Source organism: Notolabrus celidotus, chromosome 24 (genome assembly GCF_009762535.1).
Source record: "Notolabrus celidotus isolate fNotCel1 chromosome 24, fNotCel1.pri, whole genome shotgun sequence".
In the NCBI taxonomy this organism is placed as follows: domain Eukaryota; kingdom Metazoa; phylum Chordata; class Actinopteri; order Labriformes; family Labridae; genus Notolabrus; species Notolabrus celidotus.
The window spans coordinates 7,699,881-7,716,745 of NC_048295.1; the positions used below are offsets into that span (position 1 = coordinate 7,699,881).

At 42.6% G+C, this 16,865-nt stretch overlaps 1 protein-coding gene across 1 annotated transcript in view; it reads left to right on the plus strand.

The window, feature by feature from the left end:
- Nucleotides 1-16,865, plus strand: part of LOC117808422 (neural cell adhesion molecule 2-like) — a 359,969-nt gene that overhangs the window by 300,935 nt on the left and 42,169 nt on the right. The window contains exons 16-17 of the mRNA XM_034678166.1: nt 8,756-8,873; nt 13,835-14,004. Of these exons, the coding sequence (XP_034534057.1) occupies nt 8,756-8,873; nt 13,835-14,004 (288 nt within the window). The remainder of the gene's footprint in view (nt 1-8,755; nt 8,874-13,834; nt 14,005-16,865) is intronic.

Below are 16,865 nucleotides of genomic sequence, written 5' to 3' on the forward strand. Positions count from 1 at the left end.
GACTCAAGTGTGCAGGCGCCCAAGGTTAACTGAGCAAGGATAGTGTACTCAGGAGCAGCTCTGCTTCCTCCTGAAAAGAAACAACTGAGGGAGACAGTGTCCTGTTGTTCAACGTGTGCTAATTAGCAATTGATCCAAAAAATAAGCTGTTTATCTCACTAATTGGTGTTGTTACTAAATATGAAGTCACACTCCCGATAACGGCCTGCAAGATTGTTTCTAATCTCAGAAGTGTTGTTGAGGATGTTACAAAGCAGACATAACATGACCTGCTTCAGAGCTTGTTTATCACACTGGCTGTGATGCTGCTCCTGGAGATGTGCAGGAACTGAGCTGCACATTCAGGTTGAATGCACACACTTCAACCTTCAGCTGTATCATAACAGAGCTGTCAGCGCTGACAGATTCAGCTCCACTGACTCAGATAAGTCCATCACTTGGACACTTATATCTGGCTCGCCTTTTTCTGCCACGACTCTCTTTCTTCTTTAATGTGACTGAAAATTTCAATTAGCCATGGCTTAGGGATCTGTGGCCTAAAAATCGAAGGATGTCATTTTAATTTTCTCATTTATCCTCATTTACAGCGAGTCACCTGAGACTGCAGAAGTGATTGAAAGGTGATTTCACTAAGGCCACCAGCGTCCCGTAACGCTTGAACAGCTGCAATATTGTCTCTGCCTATGTAATTCTCCCCTCGCCTAATGTAATATTAGAGCGGCCCTCCGCCCCAAAACTATGAATCGCATTCAATTTAGCACACCACTTACCTCACTTCTGAGGAAGATCCAATAAGCCTGCTCAATGAGGCACGACCTATTATTGCAGAGACACGACACTCGCCATGAGGTGAAGACACAGGACGGGCTGCAGAGCGCTCTGCAGAGCGTCCTGAGAGGTGCACACGCTCCCTGAGGGAGCCACGCCCTGAGGGGACACGTTCAAGTGAACTCTACTTCCCCCTCAAGAACACTTTTTTATCTGATCCCTAAAAACTTTTACAGTCAGACGCGCCTGAAGCCGACCCCGGGGGAGCGTGGATCTGATCTGATCTGGAGACACCTTTTGCTCTGCATGAATTTTAAAAGGAAAGTACGGCTTAATGAAACGAATGAGTTAGTCCAATATGTTTCCACCAGGCTAAGTGACATCTGTTTCAACAGTGCATGCAGTTTTATCAGCGTTTTGTCGGAGCATTTAAAGCTCTGCTCTCAAAGCTGCCCGTCTGTCTCACTTCTAACTTCTTCTCTCTTTTATTTCCTACTAAAGAAGGAACAAAGATGAGATCTGGTTTTGTGTTTTGGCAGAGCTCATGGCCGTAAACAGAATCACGGTTTACTTTTTGGGTCTTACTCCAACAGGGACCCAGAGAGCGTCTTTGTTCAAAGTTTGTAATGATTTATTCATCTATTTTCTTCCTATTAGCACTTCTTTTTGAAGTGCAATACACCTCTGTCATTGATCTTCCCTTTGTTCGTTCTGCATCAGTATCTCAGAAAGTAGTACGCCAGTCTCCCCGCCTTCTGTGCTGGGTGTGAACACTAGTTTTTTTCAACAAATTATGACTACATTTTTTACTAATGGAAGCTTTCCAGCTGCTTTATTTAGCATAAAATGTCACTGGTGCAGCCAATAAACACTGAGCATCAGAGACATTCACCACCAGTGCAGCTGCTAACATCCCACTGCACACAACCTGACAGGACTGGCACTTTGCCCTCTTTTACTTTTGACTGCAAGCGGACACTTTGCAGCCCAAAGCATGCTGGCATTTGTAGAAACACAGACAATGCAAAAAAAAATGCATTTTAAGGAAACAGTGATACATTATTGAGTAAGTTAACCTTGTGGAGAAATCCTCTGGGTGCTGGTTGAGACCAAAACAGAGTTCAAAGAATGTAAAAGTTGGACCAACAGTTTTCTTGCTCTGAATCTTGTAGTTTTCCAGCCTCAAATACCAGAAAGGCATCTACTCCAGGGTCAGCAGAAGTCTAGAGAAACATTAAGCAAGGCTTCGGGCATGAAAGTGTTATCATCTAGGGTTTTTTGCCTTCTGTGGTTCCCATTTGTGAGGGCAAAAGAACCATCTTGGCAGAGGATTATCCAAGGAAACAGGAAGCCACCAGGGTTAGCCGAGAATATACAGTATCGACAGCAAACCTACACTGGTCGAACAACACAGAGGCCCAGATCACAGGCCGATAGACACAGAGTAGATCGCTAGGAGGCTCAGGTATGTCAATGAGCACAACAGACTGCGCTACATGTTTTATCAATCAGCTGCAGACAGAGCACCGTGCTCTGTTGTGGTGCCTGGGGAGATGGCATCGAGGTAGGATAAACAAACTGATAAAAACAGCCAGGAACATAGCTTTACTCTGTCAGAAGACCCCTAGAGGAGGAGGAGAGAAGAAAGGAGGCAGCTACAGGGTTTCTTCAGGCCCCACATCGTCTCCTGAGGTCCAGCATTGAGCTCTTTAAGCTCTTTCTTAAGCCAAAGTCAGGGCCGACATTGATTTGTGTCCACATAAAACCTGTGACAGGCCAAAGGGAGGGAGAGGGATCTGGACTGTTGGACCGCTTGTTGGCTTCTTTTAAACCAGATTATTTCAACAAGTCTGTCCAACTTTTTCTTCTGTGAGTAACTATTGAACTTGAAAAATAATCCTTTCACTATCGTTTGTGAAGTACTGCATGACTTTAAAGGTCGTCCTCAGGTCGACTTCCGTCCACTCAGCAGAGTTAATGATCAGGAGGGAATTAGCAGAAGGATCTTGTTTGTTTAGAGGAGCAGGAAAACAAAAGACTTCCCACTAATTTAGTATCCCAATATTAATAAAATAGAACAGGAAATATTTGGTGTCTGAAAGCTGGATTCATTAATTGAGGCTTCTATTGAAAGCACAGATTGCTTCTTGAATCATTAAATCTCAGTTCAAACAGCAGTCAGAATATTTTCCTTACGTCCTCGCATAAATTGTGTTTCTAATTTGATGACTGCCCGACCAATTACTATCCGAGCTGAAAGGTTGGCCGGCTGCTGCAGCAGTGTCTCTGTACTTTATTTTACTGTAAACAGACTGAACTTGAGCACAGACTCTGAGTCACACAGAGTTATATTCAGCTTGTAGCGACGATGCGTCATGCTGATCCTTTGACACGGCGTGTCAGAAGAAGTGTCACATCTGACTGCATCGGCCGCGTGTTAACAGACGGCGTTGTAACCAGTCATGCAGAGTAGCATTGTCAGAAAGCAGGGCTGAAATAGCTTACTGTATACTCCCCCCTCTGTGTGGAGTCATAAATATTTATGCCTCAGATGATAAGAGAGCCGATTCTTGCCCATAAGCATGCAGCGAGTGAAGCTCCGCTGACCCGCCGCAGCTCCCGCTCTTCAGTGTATCATCAAAGCGGAGCGTAGATGAGGGCGATGGCGTATCGAGGAAGAGGGCCACCCACTGAATGGCTAATCAACCGGAGGGCAAAAGAGGCCGCGTGTCTAGAAGGTTGTCCAACATTTCAAGAAGTGCTCTTAAAAGTTCATCATAGAGGAGTTGTGTAAGCGTTTCATCCACGGTACGTCAGCACAAAGTTGAGGAATACGCTTAAGAACTAGAGAGTTTATCAAGCTATTCCCAATTATGAGGTGTCATCATCGCCTCCATGAAGGATGCTAATCACCTGCTAAGGCTTCACAGAGGTGTTGCATTATTCCAGCAGAAAAGAAGAGCTCTCAGTCCTCCCAGCTGTCTCCAGTCTGTGGACATATTCGTCCTTCTGTTGTGACACAGGGCCATTTTTCATCCTGGAGGCACAAGGCCCTCAAAATGAGACATATTTCAGGTAGAGGAAGATATTTCTCATCCCTTGTGTGTAACAGGAGCATCAGATAGAGCAGGGATCATAATTCAGACTGAGAATCCAGCATCAGCTCCTGCCAATTGTATTTATCACGACTTTATGTGTCTGTTTACTGTTTATAACAGTGAGAGGCGGCATAAAAACATCCACAGGTCTTCAGTCGTCAACATTTGTAGTTTAGGCAGTAGAAATAAATGTATTCCTCTATATATAGATAGATTTAATTGCACCTGGTATTCCCTCGGGGCTCTGGCTGCACTCGTGTTGATCATCGCGAGGCTCTTCAGTATGTTGGTGGCACCTCTGAGTGCCCACTTCATCCTGAAAGGAAATGATATACACAGCTTTATTTTCTCACCTGCACAAACCTCATACAAAACAGAGCTACCTTGAAATTTACAAGAATCACTTCTATAATAGTTTTATCATAAAGAAGTGAGCTGCATCCTGTTCAACACTTAATAACAATAGACAATTTGGTTAATGCAATTTATATGAAGTCACGTACACATCTGTAGTCCTGCAGTTTTCAGCTCCTCCTCCTTCCTCTTGTTTTCTTTCTACCTGAGCTTTTATTTCTGTCCTCTCCGTGTGGCTGATTGCACATCTCGCTCCGACTGAGCCAGATGTTTGTCTGCACCTAAGGTGTGATCTCTCACATGAAATAATAGATCACACCCGGAGTTAAAAGCAGAGGGATGGTGAGATGCTTTCATTTTGACGTACGCTACATTTCACACTGAACTTCACCAACATGGCTCAGTAGCTCTCTCTTCAACCTCATTGGCTGAATCACCCCTCATGTTGAGCCCGTGAGAGTTGGATATTTGCAGGACGTGTAGGTTAAAGGCTGAGGGGATGACTTCCAGTGAAGGCCACGGGTTGCAAATCGGATCTGGGTTGCTTTATAAAGGTCGGCCTAAAACGTTACACACTCCACCAGGTGAACTAAAGAGACTCCTTACTCTCTCTGCTGCCAAGATCAATACCACTCCGATATCAGAGCGTTGAGTTAAAGGCTAGAGTCAGCAGCAGCTAATAAGCTTAGCATAAAACTGCTTAGGCTGAAGGTAACAAAGTCCACCTTTCACACACACATCCTTATAATGTGTATCCAGGTTTTTCAGGTCTAACAGCAGTTACATGGAGCAGAATTGGTGCTTGTTCACCACACTCTGTTTATTCCACAGCTGCTTTTCTTGGAGTATAGAATAAGTATGCTTCAACCACCTCTGCAGGTGAGTAAAACTTAGTAAGCTTCATCCCCAAAATGTTGAACTGCTCCTTTAAATAAAATCATCTGGGCTGATTATTTAAAAGCAAAGACGTGACTCATATCTGGGTCCAGAATCTGCAGACTTTCCTGTTTTTTCTCCTCTCAATAGAGCCCATTGTTGTCCCTTCATTAGCACCAACCCTCTCTCTCTCTCTCTCTCTCTCTCTATCTCTCTCTCCGTGCCGATGACCCGCTAGCCGGAGCAGTCACACTTTGTTTCCATGGCAACTGATGGCGATGCAAAAAATGGATATAAGATCCTGATTTCCCCCTGTATCCTTCCGAGACACATGCAATTAATTGTCGGTTCGCTCACTCACGCTCTCGCCCCACAATTTTCCCCTTCGGAGCTGTCAGTGGAAACTACTGGCTGTGTCCTTCAAGACTTCTAAAATAATTTCTGCCCTGACATCAGTCATCGCTGCCGGCTGTGGAAGAGCAGAATACGAATGTGCCGTCTCCCATTTCTAATTATACACCAGCGCTGGTTTGTGTGCTAATCTAGGAGACAAAACAAATCCCTAATAAGCTCTTCAGCAAAGGTCCAGCTTCAAAAACATTCACTTGCTGAATTCAGAGTAGGTGTTGCATGTTTTTGACATTTACTGAGGATATCTCATGACTTCAGGACACGCCTGATCCTCACCCTCAATGAAGCCCATTACTGCTCCATGAAAACAGTCCTCCGGCTCCTCGTGGATGTTTTTAAATCAGCCCATGCGGGGTTTGGATTTTAAAATGGTGTTGCATTGCTTGTGATGTCGGTAAACCTCACATTATCTTCCTCTGAGCCTCTGAGGTATTTAGACAATGACTGAAACATGAAGAATTTAAAAGATATTAGTCTAATGGTCACAGACACATACTGCTGTTTAGGGCCATGGAATGCAGGCAGTTCATATGTTCCTAACTTAAAAGAATTACAAGTAAAAATTGTTCTTTAAATAGATTAATGTGTTTTTTTAAACTTTATTTCTCAGTTAATATAATAATAATAATAGTAATAATAACAATTATTATTGATATTTATTTCTATTTATTTAAACTATTTATCTTACTGCAGTTCCACTTTTATTTTCCTTTTATTTATTTATATTTTATTTTAAATTATTATCATTTAATTAATCTTTTTATGTAATGTGTAAAAATTCAAATACACAGATCTTTGAAAAAATAAATTATTAATGAATTAAAAACACAGATTAACTAAAAATGTTAAGTGATGTAATCATCCTCTACCTTCCACCTCTGTTGTGTTACCATGAAGGAAAGAAGAAGCCAACAGATTCTTAAAATCCATGCACCATTATTTCTGTGACTCCTGAACTGTGATCCTGCTTCACACATGAGTCTGCTCGGGTGTTCCCGTCACTGTGGGAGTGTATTCCACCGGAAGAGAGGGACCATGGAGATGTATTGGCGTGGAAATCGATGGTTATCATGTGAAGCAGACGCTCACTCCTCTCATTCGCTGAGTCAGGACTATTGGAAAGGTCTCATCTTGTTAGATTAGCGCTGAGGCCGTTTTTTATCCCCGGAAGCTTTCCACACCCCGATGCGCCTCTCTGTACATGTCTGTGTTTTCTGTTCTCCTGATTCTGAAACACGGGAACACTCACATGATGAATGAGTCCAGGAGGCTGCAGATAAATGTTTGATTTAGAGGTAAAGTAAAGAGTGTGCACTGAGTAATAAACACGAGTGTCATCAGCGTAATGGATGATTTAAGAAAGACTACAGTACAGTGCTCGTTTGCTTCATTAGGTATCTGCCATGATGCTTTGTTTTTATTAGAGTTCACCATTCATTATCCAAAGTATGTCATCTTTTCCCTCACACTAACTTCACACACTGTTTTATCAGACTCACATTTTAATGAGGTTTGAAGCTGCGTATCATATTTCATTTTAATCTTTTACCCAGCCCGCTTTTTAGATCAACATGGAGTAAGTGTCCTCTAGATGACATCATTTGGAGGACGAATTCAATTCATTAACTCTCAATAACTCGGCGCACAAAATGAGGTCTGTTTGTACTTTTTGGAATATGAATCAGTTCGGCTTTTGTTTTCCTCACAAAGCGATACCTTTTAATGCCCTTTTTTTTTCTGATCAGAGGGAAACAAATGACGCTGAAATGATCTCACTGTGCAGCTGCCAGATGCATTAACACACATTTAACTGGAGTGCAAACATCTGTTTGGTGGGATGAGAATAGAGAGCGTGTTCAGACAGAACTCGAGATGGCTTTAGACGTTGTTTTTTACTTCATTTTCAGGCACACAGCTCTCTGTGTGGGATTTAGTTGATTGTACTTCTTTGTGATCTTACTAAGATGATTGTAATTAAAACTGATTTGCTTCTTGAGCATGAAACGAGCCACAATATGACTGGATGAAAGTTGGATTTCACAAGAAGCATGGTTGAAGTGAACGCTGGAGAAGTTTGGAGGATATTTCTGAATGTTGATGACTGATTCGATCAAATGTAACAGTGTACCAACAATGACATTTGATCAGACCTCTTCTAGGTCTTCCAGTTAGACCCTTTTACATCCTCAGTTTAAGGCCGGACTTGTACACCATTTTACTTAAATGTCATGGAGGCTTATGGGACAAAGTCGTTGTCTTCAACTGGGGTCTGCTGATATTAGTGTCACAATGTTAGAAAGTTTGTCTGCCATCATTGTTTTAAAAGCGCCCAAGGCTTTCAATTAGCAGGAGGACAAACATGATATCACAGGCTTTTCAGGCAATATTATTAGAGACCTAAAGAGAAGAGAAAGGGTGGAAAACAAGAGGAGGAGAAGGATAAAACATCAGTGGTCGCTGCACACTGAAATCAAGAATTTGTCAGTTCATGGTCCTCAGATTAACCTCTATTGTTTCTTAATTTTTACAAGTAGCCAAGTAAAGTAGTTGTCTCCACTCACAGCAGCAGCTAAATATAAGTCTTAGCATCTTAACTCGACTTCCTGCTGGCTCACATCTTCAGAGAGTCGCCTCAGGGCTCCAGGTGGCCACAGCTCTCGAGTGTTTCCTTCCACCTACACGACGGACACAAAACTGCAGGAGTCAAACGCTCCACGACTCCAATAAGTTTCAGCAAACATGCCATGACGGAGCCCCGGCAGAGCGGTTACAGTGGGAGCGGAGACAAAGTGCAGGCTTGAGAAATGGACTTAGAAGCCTGATAAACATGGCCGCTGCCATAAAGCTGTCACTCCCCTGTCACTGCAAAGAGCGAGAGGAGAAAGACCGAGCCTGCTCTCCCTCTGCTCTGCTTTCACTGAATGACACGATGACAGTCTGCGAGCGATTGGGTGGCAGGGACACACTCGTGTCTCTGACAGCACTCAACATACACTCCTGATAAAGTCATCAAGACCTCTGCTGTTTATCGACACCGATGTTTGAAGGAGATCGAACGCAGACTGCATAAATAACTGAGTGGATGCTGTGAGGATTTATGTTCAGCACTATTTTCACAGATTTACTTTTTCTGCAGCTGACGGCTTCTTTTCATGTGTCTTCATCTGAACGTGAGGGCTTGTACTGGATTTTAACTTCATGACAGCAGTCCTGTCTCACTCTGTTGTCTTCTGTGTCTCTCCTTGCAGTCCCTCCGGTGTTGTCCGTGTTCCAGCAGGCCTTCAACGCCACAGCGGACTACCAGGAATCAGTCACCTTCACCTGCATCGCCTCTGGATCTCCTGAGCCCCTGGTCACATGGCACAGGTACATTATGGGTTTACTGACAAGAGAGCACCTGAAGGTCAAACCTGCACCCAGATCTGTGTAATAACAGTTTAAGGCTCTAACCTGAACCCTGACCTCCTGAAATGTGACTCTTTTTGTCAAATTGAACAAAGAAAAGCATTTACCTTCCCCAGCAGAACGAAAGCAGGTTAAAAGGTTCAGAATGTGCAACAGCTTTTTTATTCATAGAGGCTGTTGGTGAAAAGAAAGGAGGCAATGACTGAAGTGCTGAGCTCCTGCAGGAGTTGTTGTTTTAATGGCAGCAGGTGCTGAAGACTCCATTGTTGCTTTATTTCTTGAGCACCGCTAGAGCTTTGGTGTTTATATCTTTTCATTTATGAGAAAATTCGTATTATTCCAAGTTTAAATCATAAATACACTTTCAGAATATCTCCCAACTTGCTTCAAAAAACAGGAAAGGGTGAGCTCCTAGCTTTAACTGCACATTTACTTATCTTAAGTTGAGATATTCATCCCTCTCTCTCTGAGACATGTTGTAGATTTTCTCAAACTTTACCTCTAAGCAGTCATGCCGTAATATCACATGTCTCTGTGAGAACACCTGAAAACAATTGACACCTCTACATTCTCTAGACAACTTGACACCAGGTAACGAGCCTGCGCCTTCACAGCACACAAACAAAACATGCGTTGCAGCTGAGCTTCTATTTGTAACTCTTAATCGTCATCTCTGTGAAGTTTGCAGTCTGTACTTTTGCTGCTCTTGTATTAATTCCTCTTAATGGGCCGTAGCAGTGTCGCCAGGTCTTAGCACATTTTGTTCAAATCAATTCCTCCTTAAAGGACTGGTGAAGTGTTGTTTTTGATTTCTGAGTGTGAACTTCCTGCCTTCTAGGTGTCCATTAATTCTACCTCAGTGCAAAAAATCAGCATGAACAGCTTTCTAAAAGTTATCCTGCAGCTTAAACAAGATTATAAAAATCATGTCTGACTGAGCTTTTATAAGGAACTTATAATAAGCAACGATGAAGCAACTTTAAAAAGAAAACATCAGGAAGTTTGATGTTTATTCTACCTAGGGTGGATTTTTGCACGCTTTTCTTCACGCTGTACTGAAATGAATGTAAATCGATGGCTCCCCTGAATGATCTATATGAAAGCACGTTCAAAAATGTCGGAAATATCGAGCGTCTGTAAATTTGACTTGTAGCAGGTAGACTAAAACGGGCAGAACGTGGCGGCAGTTTCTTTAAAATATCAATAATGTTGACTTAATGCTACAGAAGGAGTCATAAAGGCTGTTTTTCTATATGTGCAGCTCCAACAATAACACAAGAAGGAAGGGGGAAAAGATGTGTGGTGAAATAACACTTAAATGCAGTGCTGAATCGAACATAATGACACAGAGCAACGCTCAAGTGTAACAGCCGTACTTATCCTTCATTCTCAGCCATTCTAAGTTATTGCTTTCTGTCCTTAACCACCCTTATTTGTGCTCCTTGTTGAAGGGTAGAGTACTGTAGCTTATGGTTTTTTCCCTATAAAGAGCAGTGTGGAAGAAGTTAAGGCATTCAGCCTGCAACCAGCAGGTGTTAAACAAAAAGCAGAGTCAAAGCTGCGTGAGTGAAACGACTGTTCATTGAATGATGTGGAGAAAATTCATTTGAAGCCTTCTGACATTTCACAGTCGTACACAATCGTATATAAATACTCTCAAGACACGGTGTTCTTTTGAAACTATGGAAGGGTTTCTCTCATTCACAGTAAACTCCAAACATTCTTAGCAGGTGCAGAAAATAACAGCAGCACTTTTTTAAGTCCAAGCAGGTATCTCTTTACATTCCTAACACCTTGTCTGCGGCGTTACATGTTTTAGTATTCAACCTGATAACAGACCTGATGTTCAACTAATTTAAACTCAGAAACACAGATTGTGGTTACACCGGCGGGATGTCTGAGGAGCAGCTTGTAAAAATGAGAGACATGCACAGCTTTGCAAAGTACAAACTAAACACAGAGACGCTGCACAGCGGGACATCTCCCAAAGTTAGTAAGACTCATTCATCTTTCTCTTTGTCTCTGTTTTTCAGCCCCAACAGCAGAAGTCAGACTTACTCCTGGGCGTGTTTGCTCGACTTCCAGGAACAGAACAAACCTGGAGAATTAGGTTTTAATGATGTAGCAGAATGTGCAGTATGACTCAGCACATTAACTGGAGGCAACTGAACACAGAGACCTTTTCATGTGAAGAATAAGAGTGTGTTGCGTGTTAATGCACCTCAACAGACCCTGTTTTAAGAGACTTTATTCAAGATTGGCTTCCTCAGGTATAAAACGTCTGTCTCCTCACTGCGCTGTGTTTTTAAACTCACGTGACACAACTCACAATCAAGTTGTTTACAGCATGTTAAGACGTGATACATGCATTGACATGAGCTGATCTGACTTCAGACTGTCACTTAAGATCTCTGCCAGCTGTAAACCTTCTGTTGCACTTGGTAAGCCATTCATTATTATGAAGTGTAAGGTTGTAAAGGTAGGCTAAATCAGCGCTGCTAAAATTGTGCAAACGTAGCTGTCTGAGTGCTCCTGTGTTTGCATGCTTAATGCTATGCAAGATGAGCTGGATGGGCCCAGTTCATGTTGGCTTGGAGATCCAGGGGTTGCCAGGGTGGCCCCCGCTTGTATTCTGATTTACAACACAAGGTGCAACCCCAAGATCCCAAATCACCTCTCTGTGTTGTGTCGCAACAGGCTGCAGGTTTCAGTCACACTGCCTCTGCATTCATCAGACGCCTCTTAATGCATCATGTCTCAAACTCTGCATGTCTACCGACAGTCAGAGTCAACAAGTCCTGCATGTCAATCAGAAACCTTTGAATTAAAATGCATCCAGTACAACAAAGAATAGTCTAAGGCGTGAGCAACAACCACAACCCAATTTACTCATTCTTTTGAAGTCACCCCTTCCGGCGTCCTCCAGGTTCCCACTTGCATTTCCTGTCAGCGCGAGGTTTGGCCTCGTCCTCTGTGCACCGTGGGTAATGGACTACCTGTCAGCAGTCAGTCAGAATAATGGCATTCAGTGCTGCAGTGTCCGCTCCGAAGATGAGGCCTCTCTTCATTTCCTCTTTGGCTCGCCAGAGTTATTATTACTTGGCTTTGGTGTTTCCTGCGTCGACTTTCAATTATCCTCCCTCTCTCTTTTTTTTCTTCCTGCAGTACAGTGAAGCTGCAGCCGAGGTCTCACTACACAGCGCTTTGTTTGTGTGTTTGTGTCTGAGTCTATAAGAACTGCACATTTGAAATCCCCCAAATAATAAGATTGTTTTTATTTTTCATGAATACGATACAGTGTGGGGCTGTATAGAGAGGTCTCTAAGTTTATTTAGAGGTATGCATTATTCCCAGCTCCTGTGTTCCCACTGCTTTTGAATTCAATATACACAGCAGTCTATGAGGTTAGAAAATAGAGTGCCAGTTTCAGATTGAGGGTATCATTATGCGTGCTGAATAAACAGGTAGAAGGAAGAAGGAGTGTTTTTAAACAGAATCATCACATTTCAGAGTTAAGGGGGGAAACAAGGAGCATTCTGGGGGATTGAGAATAAATTGGGACTGTAGTTTATCCATCAAAGGTGTAACCAAAAGTCAGAAGATCAGATTAATGTCCTTCATGGTGTTCTTTTATCTAAACCATAACAGAGCTAACTATAGAGAGATGTTTTTAATGGCTTCCTCTAACTCTTCTATCTCATATCCTCGTTTCCTCTCTGAAAACCCACCATGAGCATTTCCTCTCTGCAGTCACATGATTACACACGAGAGCTGCTTGGCACAGCCTCCGCCTGGTCACCGGAGCAGATGGAGGTTAAGTGCCTTGCTCAAGGACACCCAGCTTGTACTTTTAAAGGGAGAGGTGGACATGACTTATTCATTCCTCCGTTAAGCCTCGACAGAGATCCCACCTCTAGACCGTCACCTCTTTCTTCTCACTGGATCATATTGAGAATCTGACAGAGCTCACTTTCTGATCGTGTTGCTCCTTGTTGTTGTTTAAATTCTGGAGGTAAAGCAGCTCAATAAAACAGACACTTAAACAGAACGTAACTTTTTATCCTTCGTACTCATAACTACACCTTGGGGCTGGAGATATACGTGTTGTTTACCACGCAAATGTATCCCCAACGGCTGCAGATGAGTTCTGAGATTACATAACTAAACATGCATTTATAAAGTTTGCAGCATCCTTACTGTTTACCCCAAAAACATCCACTTGAAGCTAATCTGATGTGTTCTGTGAGTGACCCACATTTAACAATCTCTTTAACCTTATAGATTAACATGTCTGGTAAAGCTGTTGTGAATAAACAGGTGGAGGAGACGACAGACATGTTTCCACCTTTAGGCTCCTGCTATGAAGCTTAAATACACACAAGCATCAATTTAACGGCTGCCTTTTTCCTGATGAATTTCCCTGCAGAGTCCAATAAGAAAAGACATTAAGTCAGCACAGTATTCCACACCACACAGGAGTCATTTAGTGAGTGCTGCAGTCCCTAACACAACGCACACAAACAACACAACACTTACAGAGAATATCAAGATGATTCTTTTCTGCATGACAGCATCCGAGGAGTGGCAGCGTCTGAAGAATTTCGATGACAGACAACAAATGATTCACTGAGCGATACTTATTTCAATTAGAGTATGATATGTCTATCCGACGCTACACTTTTGTCACACTTGAAAGAGTTTCTATAAAAAGCGCTGCCATGTTTTTGCCTGTTTATGCGCTATACATAGAAATAGCTTCAAAGTCAAGCTGTCTGCACTTAGCCTCTCTTTCATGGGATCAGCTGACATCCAAAGTGTTTGGTTGTACACGTGTAGCATCAAAGAAGTGCCAGTGTGGATTTTGTTAAGGTCAGTGTCAGGTGCAAGCTTTTCCCTCATCTGCTGTTTGTTTGTTTGTGCAGGAAAGGGCAGCAGGTGGAGCCGACGGAGAAGTACTTTTACACCAGGCTGGACGGCGGGCGGAGCATGTTTACCATCCGCAACATCCGACAGGGAGACGGCGGGACCTACACCTGCAGGGCCACCAACAAGGCAGGGTCACAGGAGAGGGAGCTCTTCCTCAAAGTGTTCGGTAAGGATGTTAATGCATGAAAAACCACTCTTCCTGCTTTGTGTGGAATGACCCTTTCATCTATGTTAACCTGAAAAGCCTCCTGTCATTTAAAAAGTTTGTTTTCCTCCTACATTATCTATCAGTCTGAGCTCCACTGAAGCTTGTAAGTGTAACAGCACTGACCGTGAGTCGGTGAAGTGTTTTTTATTGATCTACAAAGACTCATTCTAAGAAGCTTCACAAATTCTATTTCATGAAATGTTTTTGTCCAGCAGCACAAACGTCTAAACATGGCCCTCAGCCTTCCACAATATCAGCTGCATCAATATGATATACTCCTGAAAGGAAATATATCATTTATTGCTTCATATTTCATTTACCGCACCCCTAATAAAAAATTTCAATTTATATTTTCATAAACCTGCTGGCTATTTCCTCTCAGATCGCTCTGATAGCGGGGATTGGGCTCATGAAAATGTATGGAGATTTGTGCTCGAGTCATCAACATCCTTTCAAGATGCGAGAAGCGCTTGTTCTTCAAAATGCACATTTAAATGAAGAAGTTAAGAGGGAGGGAGGAGTTCACCGTGAGGAGAGGGGACGCTGTTGTAAGTTAGTTTTATTGGCTTTGACAGCACAGGCGAGAGGAGAACAAGACATTTCAGCTGAGGAAGATGATGTGCATTTTATATTTGTTCTCAGGGCTTTATTTTATGTCAGGCATGTTTTCACCAGCTTGAGTTTGTATATCACAAAGAATGTGTATGCAAACTTTGAATTCCCTCTCTGCAGCAAACATCCAGAGTTCAAGAAATCAGGAAGGGTTGTTTTTGTCTGATGCACAGGACAAAATCCTTAAGATATAAGAGGTACTGTTTGTCCACATGGGGCGCCACAATCAACACAATCATTACAGCTTCAGCAGCAGATGTATTTTTCTCTAATGCATACAATCACAGTTCATGATTGTTGCTGGTTAAATGAGCAGAAGCCATCACCCCTAAAACCAAAGGACATGACACGTGTCAAAAGAAGGTGTGATCAAGAGGAGAAAACAAAACGCTTCCTGAAGCTGTCAAAGGCTAATGAGCTGTTAAAGCGCTGCAGCAGCATCTGTTCGATGTTCTCTCCCACAAATCGTTTTTTCTGCATCTAGACCTCTGACCATGTGTTGCCTCAAACTGGTTTCTGTGGTAGCTAATTGCTTAAAGGCCTCTGATTCCTGTTTCACCTCTCTGCGCTTTAACACTTAAACATCTGTGAGCTCAGCAGCACCACAGTTAGCCGTCTGGCTGCTGTGCAGAGACACCGCGGCAGACCTCAAGCTGTTAATACCAGACATGTTATTCCCTCTGGCTATTATTAGTCTGCAGGGATTATGTTAAATTGTCTTGCTTTTAAGGCTCCAGGTCATTTCCCAACAGAGGAAAACATTCAGCATTTAAACTGATAACATTTCTCAGTTCAGTTATTAATCTCGCTAGCAGCGTGGCTTAAAGGATGCTTGGTTGCTCTGTTTACCACGATGGTCCAAATCTCCAAAACGGTTTTATTAAATGACGTGAAGTTTGGTGCAGACGTGCTTCCCCGAGGATTAATTATGATCCCTCACCCTGCGAGCGAGTACGTGTGAAACAAATGACCTCCAGTCAGCCGCAGCAGAACTGTGATGAGCTTATTAGTAAGTATGAGCAAGCTAACACACTGATGGACGTGGTGTCAATAAGAGAGTTAGCTGAACCTCCTCCACATGATCATAATGAGAATTTACTCTGCTTTAAATCTGAACTTAAAGCTCCTGTGAGGGACTTCTGGTTTGTGTTGATTCTGGCGCCCCCTGTGGACAAAACAGTCTGTCCTAATCTGTCCATGTGAAAGTAGTGCTCTCTTCTAATGCTCAAATGCATCCCTCAGTGAGAATAATGAATCTTTAACAGTTGAAAAATATCTGTTGTAGTTTTCTGCTTGTTTTTTGGTGTTGAATGATTGGTGTGTGGAGTCGACGGCCTAAATGTAGACAAAAGCCAACAGTTAGAGAGCAGATAAGCTTTCAGCTGCCTGAAGCGTCAACACTAAATGTCAAATTTTGGTAAAAGAGCAGCGAGCCTCTTCTTAAATTCTCCATTTTTCAGCAGAAGGGAGAAATGTATCACAGAGGAAGCCTCTAAGTCCTCTGCAGTCGGCTTCAACTTGCATATTTCCTTGATTTGTTGTCAGCTCCGTGTGAAATACAGCGTCTCCCTAATGGGTTTTTCATAATTCAAACAAGTTGGCTGAACACATCATTTCACTGTTCTCGTTTTTAGTTATTCTTTTCTTATTTTTGTTGACATACAATACCCAATTCACTTCTCGTGGTGGGAAATGTAAGCAGAATGAGATAAGACAGCGAAAACAAATTTCATCTCCCAAAAAAAAAACCCACAGAGCCATGATATATATAATAAAAACGCACCAGGCTGTGGATTTTTGTGTTAAACCTTCCAAACTTTGCAGAGTTTTACGAGGCATCAAGCGTGACAGGAGAGAATCTGTGCTGACATTTACTTTGTGGGTGCGAACGGCTGAAACAACAAATACACACATTGTTATCAGATACAGTCAGCATCATATTCTGTTGTCTGATACCTGTCAGTGGGTGGGATAAGAGCTTTCTGTACTGTCAAATAGCGCTATAGGGGGAATAGGTGTGGTGTTTTGAAACAGAAAAAGCAGTGTGTGGTTTTTTTTCCCCTTTTTCAACATTAATAGTCAAAGAAATCTTTGAAATTCCTCTTTTTTGTCTTTCACGGGCTAAACCGGACCTAAACTGCATCAGAGTATTTTTTAATCCTCAGAAACCTTCATCAGATTTGTCATTCTGTCACTTTCTGCTTGAA